The sequence below is a fragment of the Micromys minutus genome (assembly GCF_963924665.1).
Source record: "Micromys minutus genome assembly, chromosome: X".
Classification (NCBI taxonomy): domain Eukaryota; kingdom Metazoa; phylum Chordata; class Mammalia; order Rodentia; family Muridae; genus Micromys; species Micromys minutus.
In genome coordinates, this window is record NC_137970.1 from 47,119,664 (window position 1) to 47,137,363 (window position 17,700).

Genomic DNA, 17,700 nt, shown 5'->3' on the forward strand with positions numbered 1-17,700 from the left:
TTGGACATGGAGTACATGCTGTCAAGACATACTGGTTTCCTGATTGCCTATTCCCTCCTTTTTGCTAACAATATTTGAACCCCAATTACCAGTTCGGTTCTGCATTGACTCTAGAACCGATCCTGTCATCAGTCAGGCTGGGAATGTGCTTCAGTGGCAGGCCATTTTCCTAGTATACATATAGCCCTAAGCTCAAACTCCAGCACCACACAAAAATTTTGGTTTCTTGTAAAGCAAGATTCGACCTAGTCAACTTCTGTATTGCTCTTCTGGTAATTTTTTTCAGATGACTCTAAGACCTTGAGCATCACATTGGGAGTGCTGAGGTGCAGGTGCTTAGTCTCATATACTGAGCAGCTGCCAGACTGCCAGCTTCTAGTATGAAGAGATCTATCGGTGAGTGTATTCATTCTATTGGTTCTATTTTTCTAGAGAACCCTGATAATACACAGACATTCAAGGAAAACCTACAAAATCACTATCCTTATTCATATAATTTCTCCTAAAGCTATCAGAAAAACGTGAAAGGCAACAAAAACCTTCATATTCAATTGAGCCCGCACTTGTCCTTCTCATTTTCTGTTCTTCTAAGAACCAATACCCAATATTATGTACACACTGTGTGATGTTCTAAGGAAAAATTTCTCACATGCTCTTAGAAATACAAATGGCTCCATCATTCATTAAATCTTTTTTCTGTTTTAGCTTCTATATTTTTTCCTAATGAAGAGTCATGTACTAAACTTTTCTGGAGTGGTTATAAAGACAAGATAATAACCTAAAAGTAAAAGAGTAGCTACGTCATGAAAGTATCTACTCTTAATGGATGTTTAACAAAAATGTAAACCATAAAATGTTAGTCTATTTTAAAGGACCATAAAACAAATGGTTAGCAGCAAATAGCCTTTAAGATTGCAGCAGAAACAAGGACTCCAATGAAGGAGCTAGAGAAAGGACTGAAGGAGCTGAAAGGGTTTGCAACACCACGGCAAGAGCAAAATCATCAACTAACCAAACCCACCATCACTCCCAGAGATTAAAACACCAACCAATGAATTCGCACTGAGAGCCCATGGCCCCAGGTGCATATGCAGCAGAGGATAGCATTCTCTGGCATCAATGGGAGGAGAGGCCTTTGGTCCATGAAAGGCTCGTTTTCCCAGTTTAGGGGAATGCCAAGGTGCTGAGGTGGGAGAGGGGGGTTGGGAGAGAGAGCACCTTTGTGGAGGCAATGGGAGGGGGAGGGGGAGGGAAGATGGGATTGTGAGAAAGGGATAACATCTGAAATGTAAATGCAGAGAATTTTCAATTTGGGGGAAAATACAGTAGAAGATAAATGGTAAGAATAAGTAAAGTAAGTGGAGGAAATAGATGGTTCCCCAAATACTCTCTCCTTTGGGAAGTTCTGCTTCATGTTTGCAGGACACATATCAAGAAAATGTCAATTTAACCTTGTTCCCATCCTGAGGCACTCACTCTCAGCTAGCTACCCTAAGTAGCTTTGAGGTCAAGAGTGATGCATTCACCTAAGTGCCACTGCACAGAACATTTTCTGCCTCTGAAAACAGAATAGGTAAATTGAGGGACCTTATCAAGTTGTTTCAAAGGTAAGTAACAAGAAGTCATGTTCCTCTTCAGCTTGACCAAATCCGGATCCACCTCATCACACTCATATAGCTTCAGAGAATAATTGTACCAGTGTAGGGCATCAGCATAATTTTGGACCTAAAGTTAAAAAACAACAAAATCACAGAATTTTCCAAAATTCACTTTAAATTTTCCCAACTACCCACTAGTGGCAAACAGTTTGTTACAAATTCTACTTTTTAGACAATGAAAATACTTACTTACTTGAATTCTAAGTGTTTAGTTCTCATTTTTCTGTTTCCTACACATAGCAAAGTTCAGAGGCTAGAGTTGTACTTCAGTGACAGAGTAGATGCCTAGCATGTACAGGGTCCTGGGTTCAGTCTCCAGTACCAAAAGTAATATGGATTTTTGGTCTGGCCTCTTTCAATCAACTTAAAGATTAGTCCCTGTTGCTGCATGTATCAATAATTCATTCCCTTTTATTGCTAAGTAATATTTCATTGTATGGATATACCACAAATTGCTTATATATCCACTTACTGGTGGACATTTATGCTGTTTTCAAATATTACAAATAGTGCCAGAGTGTTTTTCTGTCAACTTAACAGAGGTTAATTTTGGAAGAGAGAACTTGGAGAAAATGCTTCCATTTGATTGGCCCATGGGCAAACATGTGATGTATTTTCTTGATTGACAATCAATGGTAGTGGAACCATTCCACAGATGGTGGCGCCAACCCTGGGTAGATGGTCATGGATGGATGGTATAAAGTTTAACAAACCATGGGGGGCAGGTAAACCATTAAGTAGTACTACTCAATGGCCTTAGAATCAATTCATATTTCCAGGTTCCTGCCTTCAATTCCTGTCAAAACTTCCCTGGAAAATGGGCTATAAAATGAAATAAACCAAGGTTTTATAAAAGAAAGAGAAATATCAAGATTGTAATTGGTATCATGCCATGGCGTACTGCTGTGATAGATGTAGCCATGTTGTTTTGGGGAAGATTATAGAAGCTTGGAACTTTAGACTGTAAAAGCCATTGCATGTTCAAAGATCAGTGAGCTGATCTTTGCTGAATGATGAAAGAAGAGAAGATAATAGAAAGTCTGGTTTATGAAGTTCCAGAAATTTTTACTTGGATCATTTGATATTATGAATTAAGAATCTGTGGATGCTGGCTAGCTGGTGCTGAAATTTTTGGTGTAATTAAGAAGAGACCACATCATTGAGGCAGAATATTCTGGAAAGTGTTTTCTCAAGGTCAGGACACAGAAGTTAGAGTCCACAGGGGGCGAAAGCTATATCTCATGCTGGCAGCTAAACTTAGTAGCATAAGAGCCACCAAATTGGTACTGGTTCAGAAGGCATGAAGTGATTACGAAAGTAGCTAAGACTTAGCAGGAGTTCCTGGAGAGGACCACTGGTGAAGATGAAGGCCCAGTGGCAGTAGAAGGCCCAGGATTGAACAGATGGTAGAGAAAAGTTCAGTTTTGGCACCATGTAGCAGGGACAGAGTCCTTGAAAAGAACTTAGGAGAGACTATTGGTGAGGGTGCAGTTCAAATGTGGCAGAGGACCCCAGTGGTTTGGAGATACCAAGACCATGTGACAACAATCCAGGACAGTAGCTGTGGAGTGGAGCTGGCCTGAAACTATGCTGCATGTGCTCTATGAATGACTGGCAGAGAAATAAAACTGTCCAAGCTCTTTAGAACCCTGAAGATCAGGAGTGAATATAAGACACAGGGCACTGAATTAGTTACACTATTGGAGTTTGGTTTTGATTTCTCAGATTCTGATTTTGCCCTTGTTCTTCTTTCTTGGAGGAAGAAATTATTTTAGTTTTGGGGGGTTTTATTTTATTTTTTGGTTTTTGAATCTGAGAGACTTTGGGATTTTACAGACTTTGGAACTTTAGAGAAGCTAGGTATTTTAAAGAGACTTTAGAGTTTTTGAGAGACTTTACAGAGAGATTTAGGGGTATTTTAGAGACTAGATATTTTAAGATACTTTTAATGACTTTGAACATTTTAAATGTTTTAATTTGTAATGACTGTGGGACATTTATAAGTTGGGATGTTTTTATGTTGTGGTGCTATTAATATGGGATCTTGGGGTGGGTAAACAAGAAAGAAAAGGCTACAGTTTAATAGTGATATATTTATACGTCAAGTTGACTAAGGGTCAACTGTGCTAGCTCATTTTTATGTTGACTTAGCCCAGGCTAGAGTTATTCTGGAAAAGAGAACTTCAACTGAGAATATGTTCCCACCATATCGGCCTATGTGTAAGCCTGTGGTGCAGTTTCTTAATTGATGTGGAAGAGCCCAGGTCCTGTGGGTAGGTGGTCCTGGGTGTTTTAAGAAAGCAGGCTAAACAAGCCAAGAACAAGCTAATAAGCAGCACTACTCAACGGCCTCTGCATCAGTTCCTGCTTCCAGGTTTCTGCTCTGCATGAGCTCCTGCCTTGACTTCTCTCAGTGATGGACTGTGTTACCTGGAAGTGTAAAGTAAAATAAATCTTTTGCTCCTCAAGTTCCTTTTGGTCATGGTGTCTTACCACAGCAACAGGAACCCCGACGAAAACACAAATAAAGCTACTTTTCTGTTTAAGTTTTTGTATGTGAAACTTCTGTGTATAATTTTTGTATGGATCTTTACTTTTAATATACACATGGAGTTAGAATAAATCTTATGAGAGGGTAAATACTTTAGAAAATTGCCAAACTACTTCCTAAACTGTTTGTATTATTTCACAGCCCCACAATAAAGGTTTCAGTTCCTTAATTTAACCTTTAAAAATAGAAATGTGGGTATTAGGCTTTTTAAAAATCTAGCTTGACAATATCTACATTTTCACTGGCTTAGTATGATTATTTCATTTAATATTATTTTTACATTTAAATCTACCATCTTAATATTTGTTTTCTATTTTATAGAATCACTGTTATATAGTCTAAACTGGTATAGAATTTGTGAGCTTCGTGCTTGCTAGGATAACAGGCATACATTACCCCTTGCCCACCTTCTTGCCATTTGTTTTCCTTTTGTTCCATCTAACTTTAAAATAGAGACTTTAAATTTTTCATGTGTATGTGTGTTTGCCTGCAAGTATGTATGTACCACATGCATACCTGGTGCTCATGGTGCCAGAAATAAATATTAGATTGCCTGTGAGCCACTATGTGGGTACTTGGATCTAAACCCAGGTCCTCTGCAAGAAGAACAAATGTTTTTTAACCACTGAACCATCTTCTCCAGCCTCTGTTACATCTAATGTTTATTCCCTATTTTCTTTTGGATTATATGAATATTTTAGGATTTTTATTCTCTTTTATTGGCATGAGTTAGAACTTTATTTTACTGTGTTTGGTTATATTGTGTTAATGTTTAAGTTATTGTCTATATTCAATTATATGGTATAAGAACTTTATACCATTAACATCATACATATGTATACACTTCCACATATACATACACATGTAGTATAAGAATTTTACTATACTGCAGTTCCTCTTCATCTACTGTTGTCTGCAAACTCATGAAGTCAGCCAAACAGCAGAATTACTTACCTTATTTCTTATTTTCCAGTTATCATTTGCCATTGTTTGATATTCGATACCATCAAACTGACATTTTCATGTATTTCAGGATTTTTTTCTTTTTTTGGTGTTGAGGGAGTCATTTGCTTTTTTGAGCCAAGGTCTCACTATGTTGTCCAATCTTGCCTAGAACTCTTAATGTTAGTTTAAAGTGTTTTCAAATTCCCAGATATCTATTTTTCTCTTCCTCCTGAATGAAACGATAATAGGTATCTGCCACTGTGCCTGTTCTTGTGTTTCTAGGAGGAGTTTTGCTTAAGTGGAGACACAAATTGGCCCCCTGTTGCTACATTTTAGTTGAAATTAGAAGTACTAAACAACTTATGTTTTTTTAAAGAATGTATATCTCATTGTATACACACAGGCACATAAATGTATACAAACATTTTAAAATTAATAAATGATGGAAATAATTATTGCTTTGCTTTTAAAACCAATTATAGTTTTAAATATTTCCACAGGAAATCAAAATTGTTTTATAATTTTACAGCTACTTTTAAAAGCATCAATACTTCTTTAAAGGGAACACCCCCCACAACTTTCTTATCTCTCACATTAAATTATTTTCCTTATCAATGATATCAGTTCCCTTTACTGAAAGTTCACAATGGGGAAGAGTCATGACTTACTATTTTTCAATAAATGTTCACATAATAGCTACTGACATTGTGCACTGTGAATATTTAATTCAGAGGTGGTATCTAAATATAGAAACAATGAAGGTATTATTACTATACTTTTGTTTGATGTTTATTTGCTTATGTGGGACTGAGTATAGAATCTAGGGTTTCACACATGCTCCACAAGTACTCTGCCACTGAGCCGCATTTCCCAGATCCTGTTCTTTGTGATTTATAGTGAACAGTGTTTTATTTGGTACAAGGGAGAAAGAATATAATGGCTGAAAACAGGTTATTCAACAAACCTTAACACTTTTGGCAGCTCTTCCCCACAGAATGTTGTGTAACCAATTTACTAAATCTCTTGTCAGCCGACTTCTTGTTTGGTGATCTGAAAAAAACAAAAACAAAAACAAAAAAACAAGCTCTAAAAAGAATCTAGATCCACTGCATTAAACAGAGTGTTCACTGTATACACACCAGACATAATCATATAGCTGTACTTAATCTTTTTAAGGTTTATTTATTTTATGTATGTGAGTACTCATTGATGTCCTCAGACACACCAGAAGAAGGTGTCGGATTTCATTACAGATGATTGTGAGCCACCATGTGGTTGCTGGGATTTCAACTTGGTCCTCTGAAAGAGTAGTCAGTGTTCTTACCTGCTGAGCCATCTCTCCAACTGTACTCAATCTTTAAGTAATGTCTATAAAACAGTCATATTCAGACAGGTTTTCACCTTCAATTTGGTTTACCATTACAACTGGTTATATAACCTAATCAGAGTTTGCTAGAATCACTGGAATTCTCCCAACAGCCTCTGATATATTCCTAGCCTAGTCACTTTTTAACTTACTTTTCATGTTCTAAATTAGATCATCATGTGGTGCCCTAATAAGGTTATTGTATGAGTAGACAGCAATGTCAGAAATCATTAATAAGAACTGCCCATACTATTATGTACTAAAAAGATCAGATCAAGTTCACAAGAAAGGCCAATTACACCTTAAAGCTTTTAAAAAGTACTTTAAGACCACACTTACAGATAAATTTTATTCATTTAAATTGTAACTTGTGCCTGATTATTTCTGGTATAGACATTTATGAGATTCAAATACATAGCACATCAAGATAAAGTTTAGATTGCAATAGAATTCTATACCCCTTTCTCATCTGCCCTTTAGGCACAAACCATCAACTTTCGCAAATGTCTTCCTTAGAACACTAATCCTCTCTGACTCACCAGCAGAGTCAGCATATGTGGCTTAAAAATACTTATGTAAGAGATACTTAATATCTCTTTAAAAGTTTACAATACCTTGATTATATGAATAAAACTGTCTAACCTTGTCTGACATCAATGTAAGGGGAAGCCCTTGGTCCTGTGGAGGTTTGGTGCCCCAGCAGAGGAGGATGCTGAAAGGGTGGGGCAGGAGAGGGTGGGTGAGTGGGGAGCACCCTCATAGAGGCAAAGGAGAATAAGAGGGAGATTGTGGGATGGAGGGCTTGCAGAGGGGTAACCGAAGTGGGATATCATTTGAGATGTAAATGAATGAAATAACTAATAAAAAAGGAAAATGAGTTATTCTGTAAAATCAACTTTTTAGTTAGCTGACAATTTTCTGTCCTTTAAAAAAGGAAGTCGAGGCCTAGGAAAATAGCTCAGTCAGTAAAGTGCTCACTATGTAAACATGAGGACCAAAGTTTAATTTCCAGAATTCATGTAAAATGTCAGGCACAGTGGCACACAATTGTTATGCCAGTGTTGAAGAGGAGGAGAAAAGTGGATCCCTGAGGCTCACTGACAGCCCAATCTAGTTTACTCACTTGACTCTTAGCTAATGAGAGTTCCTGTCTCAAAAGACAAGGTAGAGAGTGCCTAAGGAAAGAGTGCCTAAGGAAAGATTACTGAGCTTCCACTATGCACCTATGCACGTGCTTGAACTTTTGTATACATGTGCACTACACGTGTGTATATACACATAAACATATAAATAAATGTCTAACTTCCTATCTTACTTAAAATGTAAACTTTCTTGGCCATTAAAGGTCAACATCACCAAAATATTGCATTTTATTGTACTGTCACTTTATTGTAATAGGAAAACACTTGTAGTTTCAGCTGGTTGAGAGGCTGAGGGAGCAGATTCACAGGAGGTTAGATTGAGCAATACAGCAAGATTCTGTTTCTGAAATATATAACTCATCTAAGGTTCAAGAGATAGCCCAGTTGGTAAAATAGTCAGCTGGTTGTGCTATGCAAGCAGAAGGACCTGAATTTGGACTCCACTCACATAAAGAGCCAGGTGTGGTAGCATGCCCTCGTAATGCACATGCACTGGGGAGCTAAAGAAGGAAGATCCTTGGAGTTTAGGAGTGTAATTGAGTTAGCACACCCAGGTCCTAGTGAGACAGTCTAGCAAAATTAGTAAGTCCCAGGTCCCAGTGAAATTTTATCTCAAACCATAAGTAGCTTTTGAGAAATGGCACATGAGGTCATGCTCTAGACTCCAACACACACACACACACACACACACACACACACACACACACACACAGAGAGAGAGAGAGAGAGAGAGAGAGAGAGAGAGAGAGAGATTCTTTTTTATATCTATCTACCTATATATTATTTCCTAATATGTTTATTTCTGTATCAATATAGTATTTCAAAAGAATAACCTCAAAACAAAAAAATAAAATAAAATTGCAGCTTTTCCTACCATGTAGTCAAGTTAGCTATATATTTCCTTGTGGATCTTTTCTATTTGTATTATGATATCATTAAAATGCCAAGGACTAGGAAACCAGATAACCAAGATAATCAAAAAGGGATTCAAAAAGTAATTGAATTCTTAATAAAACTCTGGAGAATAAAAATATGGGTATCGTTAGAAAAATATATTTCATAGGAAATAGAAGTAAAAAAGCTCTTAATATCGCATGATTTACTTTTGGGAACTATTAATGTCTGTTTTTAATGAAAATATGATACACATAATAGAAATTTTAGCAATGCAGTACAATATCATAGAAGCAACACATTGCTTAAATGCTACCATTCAGAACAAATCTCCCTCTTAACATTTAGTGACTATCACTTCAGATGAGGTCAGGCAGAGAATTTTCCAAGACAGTGTTTATGGAGGCTGTGCAGAGCAGAGGATTAGGACAATGCTGAGCAGAGGTGGTTCTACATCTCTGCTTTAATTACAGAAAATCAAATCTGTTTTGTCTTGGGGGGGTTTATGTAAGACTTCCTCACAAAATGATGCTTCCACTAAAAAGCTTTAACAGCAGGAATTCACAATATTCACTTCACAGTTGAACAAGCCAGCATCCAAAGATACTGACTTGCCCCAAGGCACACAGCTAACCTGAAGTCAAATCAGAAGCATGAACTTGGGTTTATAAACCTCACAATTTTCTGCTACAGTTGGGCTTTAAGCCCAAAGGTTTGTCTGTATTTTGAAGGTGTTTTGTTATTTTTGCTTAGTTGTTCATTATATAACACACCAAAGTTGTGACCTCTAGATGGTCACAATATTGTAGAAAATCTTTAAGGAGAGGGGAGAGAAAATAGAAAAACCTGTTGACCTGAGAATTTTGCCATTGCTCTGACATGTATCTTAAATTAATAAGTAAATTAACAACTTTCAGACAATTCAGAATCTTACTGACCTATAAGGAGTTCTTTAATCTTCTCTTCAGCAATCACATCTTGGTCCTTTTGTAAAAGCATGTCAATATAGAACAACAGAATTCTCTTCCTATCTTCTGGCAACTTAAAATGATCAGAGATGATTCTCAGGAAGCAAAACCCAACAGAATCTCTGCCCAAAAAGACATAATTTTAATCAGTGTAAATAGAACTGGTTTTTGACCAATAGGATTAAAATAATTTCAATGTGAACCAAAACAAACATAGTTAATGCCATTAAATGCCTATTTGTGAATAATAAATTGTTTCATCATAGTAACACTTTATTCAATTTTATTTGTGTGTGGGGGGTTGCAGGGAATATGCACCCATGTCAGGAAATGCGTGTGGAGGTCAGAGAACAAATTATGGGTGTAGGTTCTCTCCTTCTACCATGTAGGGCCCAGAAACAGAGCTCGGGTCCACAAGCTAGGCACAGTTACCTGTTAAGACATATTGCCAGCTCAACATTTTCTTATTATTTTGTTTGTTCATTTGTCTTTCCAAGACAAGGTCTCACTTTAGCTGAAGCTTGCTGTGAACTTAATATGTACCCAAGGCTAGCTTTAAACTCACAGAAATCTTCCTATCTTGATGTCCCAACTTCTGGGAGTACATGAAACATTATGCCTGCATTTCAATATTATTAAATATCAATACACTCAACATATATGAAGTATTTAATGAAATACCCATTGAAATACTAACAGCTTCTTTTTAAAGACAGTGTCTATTTATACAGCATTTCATAGACTGATAGAATCACAATATTGAAAACAAAGAACAGAGTTGGAAGACTCATGCTTCCTAATGTCAAACTAATTACAAAGATAGAATAACCAAAATGTATGGGCCTGGTATAAATACAGATAGCCCAATAAAATGAACGAGAGGACACAGAAGTAAAACTTAGCATACATGGCCAAATGCGTTTTGATGAAGGTGCTAGGGCCATTTTATAGTGAAACTTGTATTTCAACAAATGATGATAAGGACAAAAGAAGAGTTTTTACTCTAAAAATAAATTGGACTTTTACTTTGTATCATATACAAAAATTAACCGCAAATGGAAGCAATACATACATGTTACAGTTAAAATTTCTCTGGTTGCACAAGCAATTACAAGAAGTTACTTGAATAAATAAATTCAGTGATAGTTCAGGATACAAAACCAATATACAAAACTCAGTAATATTTCTATATATCACAATAAAATATCCTGCAAGTGAAATAAATGTAATTCCCCTTTACTATAGCATTAAATGAAATGTAAAATATTTAAGAATAAATTTAACTAAGGTGACTAATTATAAATGATATAAAAGAAAAGATATATCATTCTCATGAATCAGAAGAATTGATGAGGCTGTAGAGCTGGCTCAATAGTTAAGAGTACTGACTACTCTTCCAGAGGTCCTGAGTTCAAATCCCAACCATCCATAATGAGATCTGATAGCCTCTTCTGGTGTGTCTGAAAACAGTTACAGTGTACACATATAAATAAAATAAATAAATCTTTAACAACAACAAAAAGAAGAAGAATTGATGGTGCTAAGATATTTAAGCTTACCCCCTAAAATCTAAAGATGAGAGCAATCTCTATCAAAAGATTATCATTATCCATAAAAGTAGAAACAGTAATAAAAAAATCTTATTTATAACTGAGAAGTTGAAAGGGACCTTCATCCTTTTCAAGCTTGGTTCTCAGCACCCAAGTTAGAAAGCTTGCCTATAGCACCAGCCCCATGGAACTGGGTGCCATCTTCTGGCTGTTGGAGGTATCTGCACACTCATAGCATACATTCACATGGACAAACATAAATAAAAATAAGTCTTAAATCAACATTTTAAAAATGGCCATCCTACCAAAAGCAATCTACAGATTCAACGCAATCCCCATCAAAATTCCAACACAGTTCTTCATGGAATTGGAAAGATCAATGTACAATTTCATATGGAACAACAAAAGACCTAGAATAGCGAAATCCATCCTCAACAACAAGAAAACATCTGCGGGAATCACTATCCCTGACCTCAAGCTATATTACAAGACAACTGTGCTGAAAACTGCATGGTACTGGTACAGAAATAGGCATGTGGATCAATGGAATAGAATAGAAGATCCAGAAATGAGTCCTCACATATATGGTCACCTGATTTTTGACAAAGGAGCTGTAAACATTCAATGGAAAAAGGACAGCCTATTCAACAAATGGTGCTGGTCCAACTGGCACTCAGCATGCAAAAGAATGAAAATAGACCCTTTCTTATCTCCTTGTACAAAGCTCAAGTGTAAGTGGATCAAAGATCTCCACATTAAACCAGATACACTGAAACTATTAGATGAGAAAGTAGGGAAAACTTTAGAACATATAGGCACAGGAGAAAATTTCCTGAACAAAACACCAATGGCTCAAGCTCTAAGGTCAAAGATTAACAAATGGGACTTAATGAGATTGCAAAGTTTCTGTAAGGCTAAGGACATTGTCAAGAAAACAAAACTCCACATCAGATAGAGGCCTAATATCTAAGGTATACAAAGAACTCAAAAAGCTAGACACCAGAGAATCAAATAACCCTATTAAAAAATGGGGTACAGAGCTAAAAAAAACATTCTCAGTTGAGGAATATCGAATGGCTGAGAAATATCTGAGGAAGTGCTCGACATCCTTAGCCATCAGGGAAATGCAAATCAAAACAACCCTGAGATTCCACCTCACACCAGTCAGATTGGCCAAGATCCAAAACTCAGACGACAACAGACGCTGGCGAGGTTGCGGAAAAAGAGGAACCCTTCTCCACTGTTGGTGGGGTTGCAAACTAATACAACCACTCTGGAAATCAGTCTGGAGATACCTCAGAAAATTGGACATAATACTACCTGAAGACCCAGCTATTCCACTTCTGGGCATATACCCCAGAGACACCTTAGTACACAACAAAGATATATGCACCACAATGTTCATAGCAGCTCTATTTATAATAGCCAGAAGCTGGAAAGAACCCAGATGTCCTTCAGAAGATGAATGGATACAAAAATTGTGGTACATTTACACAATGGAATACTACTCAGCCATCAGAAACAATGACTTTATGAAATTCTTAAAAAAATGGCTGCATCTAGAGAATATCATTCTGAGTGAGATAACCCAGTCACAAAAGAACAGACATAATATGCAGTCACTGATAATGGGATGCTAACCCCAGAGGCTTGCACTGCCCCAGAAACAACTCACAGACTGTATGAAGTCCAAGAAATAAAGAAAACAAAACAAAACAAAACAAAAAAATCTTTATACAACAAGAAAACTTTGACTATTTCCATGTTACATTTTGTTTTACATGTACTTTATGCTCATTGTAACTATTAAGTTTTCAATGCATACTATCAAACCTTTAAAAAAAAATCAAGTACTGACTAAAAAATATATTCATACAGTTTTATGTAAAAATTATTTTAAAATCTGAAAAAAAGTACTGACAAAAATGTATTGTATAATTTTATGCAAAAAATGCTTAAAATCTGTACATTTATCTTTGTTTTGTAAAATAAAGTTGTTTAAAAAAAAGTCTTAAAAACAAACAAAGTTAGAGGAATCATCCTTCCTGATTTCAGATTACACTACAAAGGTATCGTATTCCCAACAGTATAATACTATCATTAAAACAGAAACAGAAAAATAAGCAAGATTGAAAGCCAAGGGAAAACCTCATCCTTTTCAGTAAGAGTACCCATTAAATAGCAGAAAATATCATCTCTTCAATAAATGATTTTGGGAAAATATATATTCACACTCAAAAACATGAAACTATACCTTAATTATACAATATTCACAAAAATTAACCCAACATGTATTAAAGACTTAAGCATAGTATCTGAAGCCCTAAAACACCTAAACAAAATAAAGGAACGATCTCTTTGACATCGGTCTTGTCAAAAGAAACAATAGACAAAAACAAAACCAAACTAACCAAGTAGAACTATATAAATCTGAAATTATTTTTATAAAGCAAAGGAAACATTTAGTAAAAATGAAAAGGAAATCCACCGAGTAAAAGGAAATATTTCATATCACAGTACAATATGAGGTTGGTATCTAAAATTTACACAATTTATAAAACTAACCTGAGGGGGTGGCAGAGACAGGATGATCCTTTAGAAGTTCTGCTGGCTACTTACTCAGTTTAGCTGAAACAGCCATGTTTTCACAAGACAAAAAAACGAAGAGCAATAGAGTAAGATACCTTCTGTCTATGCTAGCTAGCCGTGTGGGGAGGTGGGGGAGAAATGGGGTACTCCTGGTTAGCCAGCTGTTCCAGACACCTTGGCTTCACATAAGGGCAGAATTTCCAACAGTTTCTGAGAGAGCACTAAACAGATTCATGATGGTTTTAATTCTGACTCAGTACTAGTGATTGTAAAATGAAAATATAGGTAAAGTCTGAAAAATACTAAGGATACACTACAATATGCTGTGTCAAATATTCAGCCAAGGATTACACCTACCTCACTATTATTTACCTCAAGAAAATAATAGAATAAATAAGAAGCTGGATCCACAGCAGAGCCAGAGACTAGGAAAATATATTGTCAGTGCTTAGGAACCTTGAAAGATTTCTGTAATTAAAAGCAAATGTAATTAGGCTTTTAAAAAAGAAATCAGGGATGAGAATATCAAAACCAAAAAGGGGCAAAGAGAATAAATAGTTGAATAGTTTTCACTCAACCAAAAATAAATAGCCTAAGAAAATCTATTAAGTCAGAAATTAATGGGACATAGGAACAATTGATTATGGTTATAAAAATCACTGCAAACACTAATTTCATTTTTCATTGTGTGACAAGTAATTGAGACTGATTATATTTAAACTCAAATTTTTCTGTCAAACAATAGTTTAAGAAATATAAGGAATCAGTTTGGGGGAAAGAAAAAGAAAGAAGGAATCAGCATAGTGAAAATATATGCCCACAAGTGGTATAGCTATGTCTTGGGATAGACATATTCTCAATTTTCTGAGAAACCACCATATCGATTTCCAGAGTGTTTGTACAAGTTTGCACTCTAGTCAGCAATAAAGGAATTCCGCTTTGCTCTTAAAAAAGAATCAGAGATAGGAGATGCCCAAGTATTACCAGGACAGGAAAAAGTCTACTTAAGAGCAGTGAAAGAGCAAGAGATACAGTCGTTTAAGTGAGTGTAGTACAGTTGAGTTGATTTCATTCCTCAGTTCATGCAGTTTAGTGCAGGTCAACAGAGGCAGCTGAAGCCAGAGAATAAGAAGGAGCCAGGAGATTAGAACAAATACCAGTTAGTTTGAGACCAAGGAGAGCAATTCAGTGAGAAGCTGAGAGAAGCCAAATTGAATCAGTCAACATAGAGAGGTTTTTAAGCCAGAACAGCCAGCCAGAGTTCAGAAAGAGCTAGAAAGGATGAGCCTATTCAGCAGTAAACCTCTAAGACAACAATTACATCAGGCAAACAAAAGTTACTTTTATGAACCTCTTTTCAATTGGATGGCCAGGGTAATCCAAGTGATACCCAAAACAATATAAATTATTGGTTGCTTCCCAGAGTTGAAGTTAAGCCCCTGTTGCTAAACAGTACACAGTTTGGACACAGGACTTAGTATGATTCCAGCTGGATCTAACCGAAAAGCCTTCTCTGTGGTCTAGTTTAAAGGCAACAGAAAATACTATGCAAGCTCCCAAGAAATAAAAGCAATTAGTAGTCTCACCCAGCCTAAACACATATGAACCAAAACACTGACCAACATGGCAAACTATCTGTACTGGTATAGTAAGTTAATTAAAAGCTATCTAATTGGAATTAAGGACCACTCAATAGGAAGAAAACCATGCCCAGTACTACAAATCAAGCCAACTTCTCAGAGCTAGTAAGTCTACAACCACCATTTTGTTAGATCGGTATAATTCTTACTATATTCTAAATCTAACTCTACAGCCAGATAGGTGTAGATACCACCACCCACCGAAGAATCTTCTCTTTATAGTAGATGGAGAATGTCACAGAAAATCTGATCACAATACAGAGATCAAGGGATTGTGGGGTGCCTGGCATCAGTGCATACATCTACATCACAGTTACTGTATCTATATATCTTGAATAAAAATCACAAAAGAGGAAATAAAAATATTAAAAGCCAAAATACCAGGAAGTCTACTGAGAAAGTCTCTCCTAGACATGACTACTAAGACTGAAACAACGGCAGTATCAATACATAATTGCATGGGATGGATTTTCAGAGTCCTACCACTAAACTATAGGCAATAACTTATGACTGCTGGGGAGAGAGAAAATAAGCCTCTTCCAGGGATGAGTAATGTCTTAACTAAGGTTTTTATTACTGTGAAGAGACATCATGACCATGGCAATTCTTCTGACAACATTTAATTGGGGCTGGCTTACAGGTTCAGAGGTTTAGTCCATTATCATCATGGTGGAAAGCATGACAGCATGTAGCAGATGTGGTGCTAGAGAAGTAGCTAAGAATTCTATATCTTGACCCACAAGCACCAGAAGTAGACAGTGTGTCATATTAGGCCTAGCTTGAGCATAAGAGATCTCAATGCCTGCCTCCACAGTGACACACTTCCTCCAACAAGGCAATACCTCCTAATAATGAGATTCCCTATGAGATTTCTTTCTTCAGAGACTTGAAGTTCTTGTTATACAGGTCTTTCACTTGCTTGGTTAGAGTCACACCAAGGTATTTTATATTATTTGTGACTATTGTGAAGGGTGTTGTTTCCCTAATCTCTTTCTCAGCCTGTTCATCCTTTGAGTAGATGAAGTATATTGATTTGTTTGTGTTAATTTTATATCCAGTCATATTAGTGAAGTTAATCAGGTTTAGGAGTTTGTAGAGTATTGTTATTAGATCTTCTATGAAGGTCTGACAGAATTCTGCACTGAACTCATCTGGTCCTGGGCTTGTTTTGGTTGGAAGACTTTTGATGACTGCTTCTATTTCTTTAGGGGTTATGGGACTGTTTAGATGGTTTATCTGTTCCTGATTTAACTTTGGTACCTGGTATCTGTCTACAAATTTATCCATTTCCTCCAGATTTTCCAGTTATATTGAGTATAGGCTTTTGTAGTAGGATCTGATTTTTTTTTAATTTCATCACTTTCTGTTGTTATGTCTCCCCTTTAATTTCTGATTTTGTTAATTTGGATACTCTCTCTGTGCCCTCTAGTTAGTCTGGCTATCTTGTTGATTTTTTCAAAGTACCAACTCCTAGTTTTGTTGATTCTTTGTATAGTTCTTTATATTTCTACTTGGATGATTTTAGCCCTGAGTTTGATTATTTCCTGCTTCTACTCCTCTTGGGTGTATCTGCTTCTTTTTGTTCTATAGCTTTCAGGTGTTCTGTCAAGCTGCTAGTATATGCTCTCTTCAATTTGTTTGGAGGAACTCTGAGCTATGAGTTTTCCTCTTAGCACTGCTTTCATTGTGTCCCATAAGTTTGGGTATGTTGTGCCTTCATTTTCATTAAATTCTAAAAAAAAAAAAAAAAAAACTTTATTTTCTTTCTTTATTTCTTCCTTAACCAAGTCATCACTGAGGAGAGCATTGTTCAGCTTCCATGTGTATGTAGGCTTTCTGTCATTTTTGTTGTTATTGAAGACCAGCCTTAGTCTATGGTGATCTGATTGGATGCATGGGAGTATTTAAATCTTCTTGTATTTGTTGAGGCCTGTTTTGTGACCGATTATATGGTCAGTTTTGTAGAAAGTACTACAAGGTTCTGAGAAGAAGGTGTATTCTTTTGTTTTGGGATGAAAAGCTCTGTAGATATCTGTTAAATCCATTTGGTTCATAACTTCTGTTACTTTCACTCTATCTCTGTTCAGTTTCTGGTTCCATGATTTGTCCACTGATGAGTGTGTGGTGTTGAAGTCTCCCACTATTATTGTGTGAGGTACAAAGTGTGCTTCACTCAATAGCCTTCTTCTGCATAGATTTCTTCACTGGCCTATTGTAACTTTGCTACTATGTGTAGCTACCTCTTTAGCTGCCACAACCTCGATCTTGGCCCAGTGCCTTAGACTCTTTGTTTACACACCACTTAAGGGTTTTTTTTAAATCCTTTAAAAAAATTAATATTAACTTCAAAAACAAAATTACTACCTTTTTAGTGACTTGGGAAGCAGTACTATACAG

General features: G+C 36.3%; 1 protein-coding gene across 1 annotated transcript in view; it reads right to left on the minus strand.

The window, feature by feature from the left end:
• The window catches only part of TEX11 (testis expressed 11), a gene marked incomplete at both ends in the record, with an annotated part of 185,322 nt that overhangs the window by 99,433 nt on the left and 68,189 nt on the right, over positions 1-17,700 (minus strand). Inside the window, 3 exons of the mRNA XM_080910083.1 lie at positions 1,588-1,725; positions 6,119-6,204; positions 9,495-9,646. Of these exons, the coding sequence (XP_080766209.1) occupies positions 1,588-1,725; positions 6,119-6,204; positions 9,495-9,646 (376 nt within the window). The remainder of the gene's footprint in view (positions 1-1,587; positions 1,726-6,118; positions 6,205-9,494; positions 9,647-17,700) is intronic.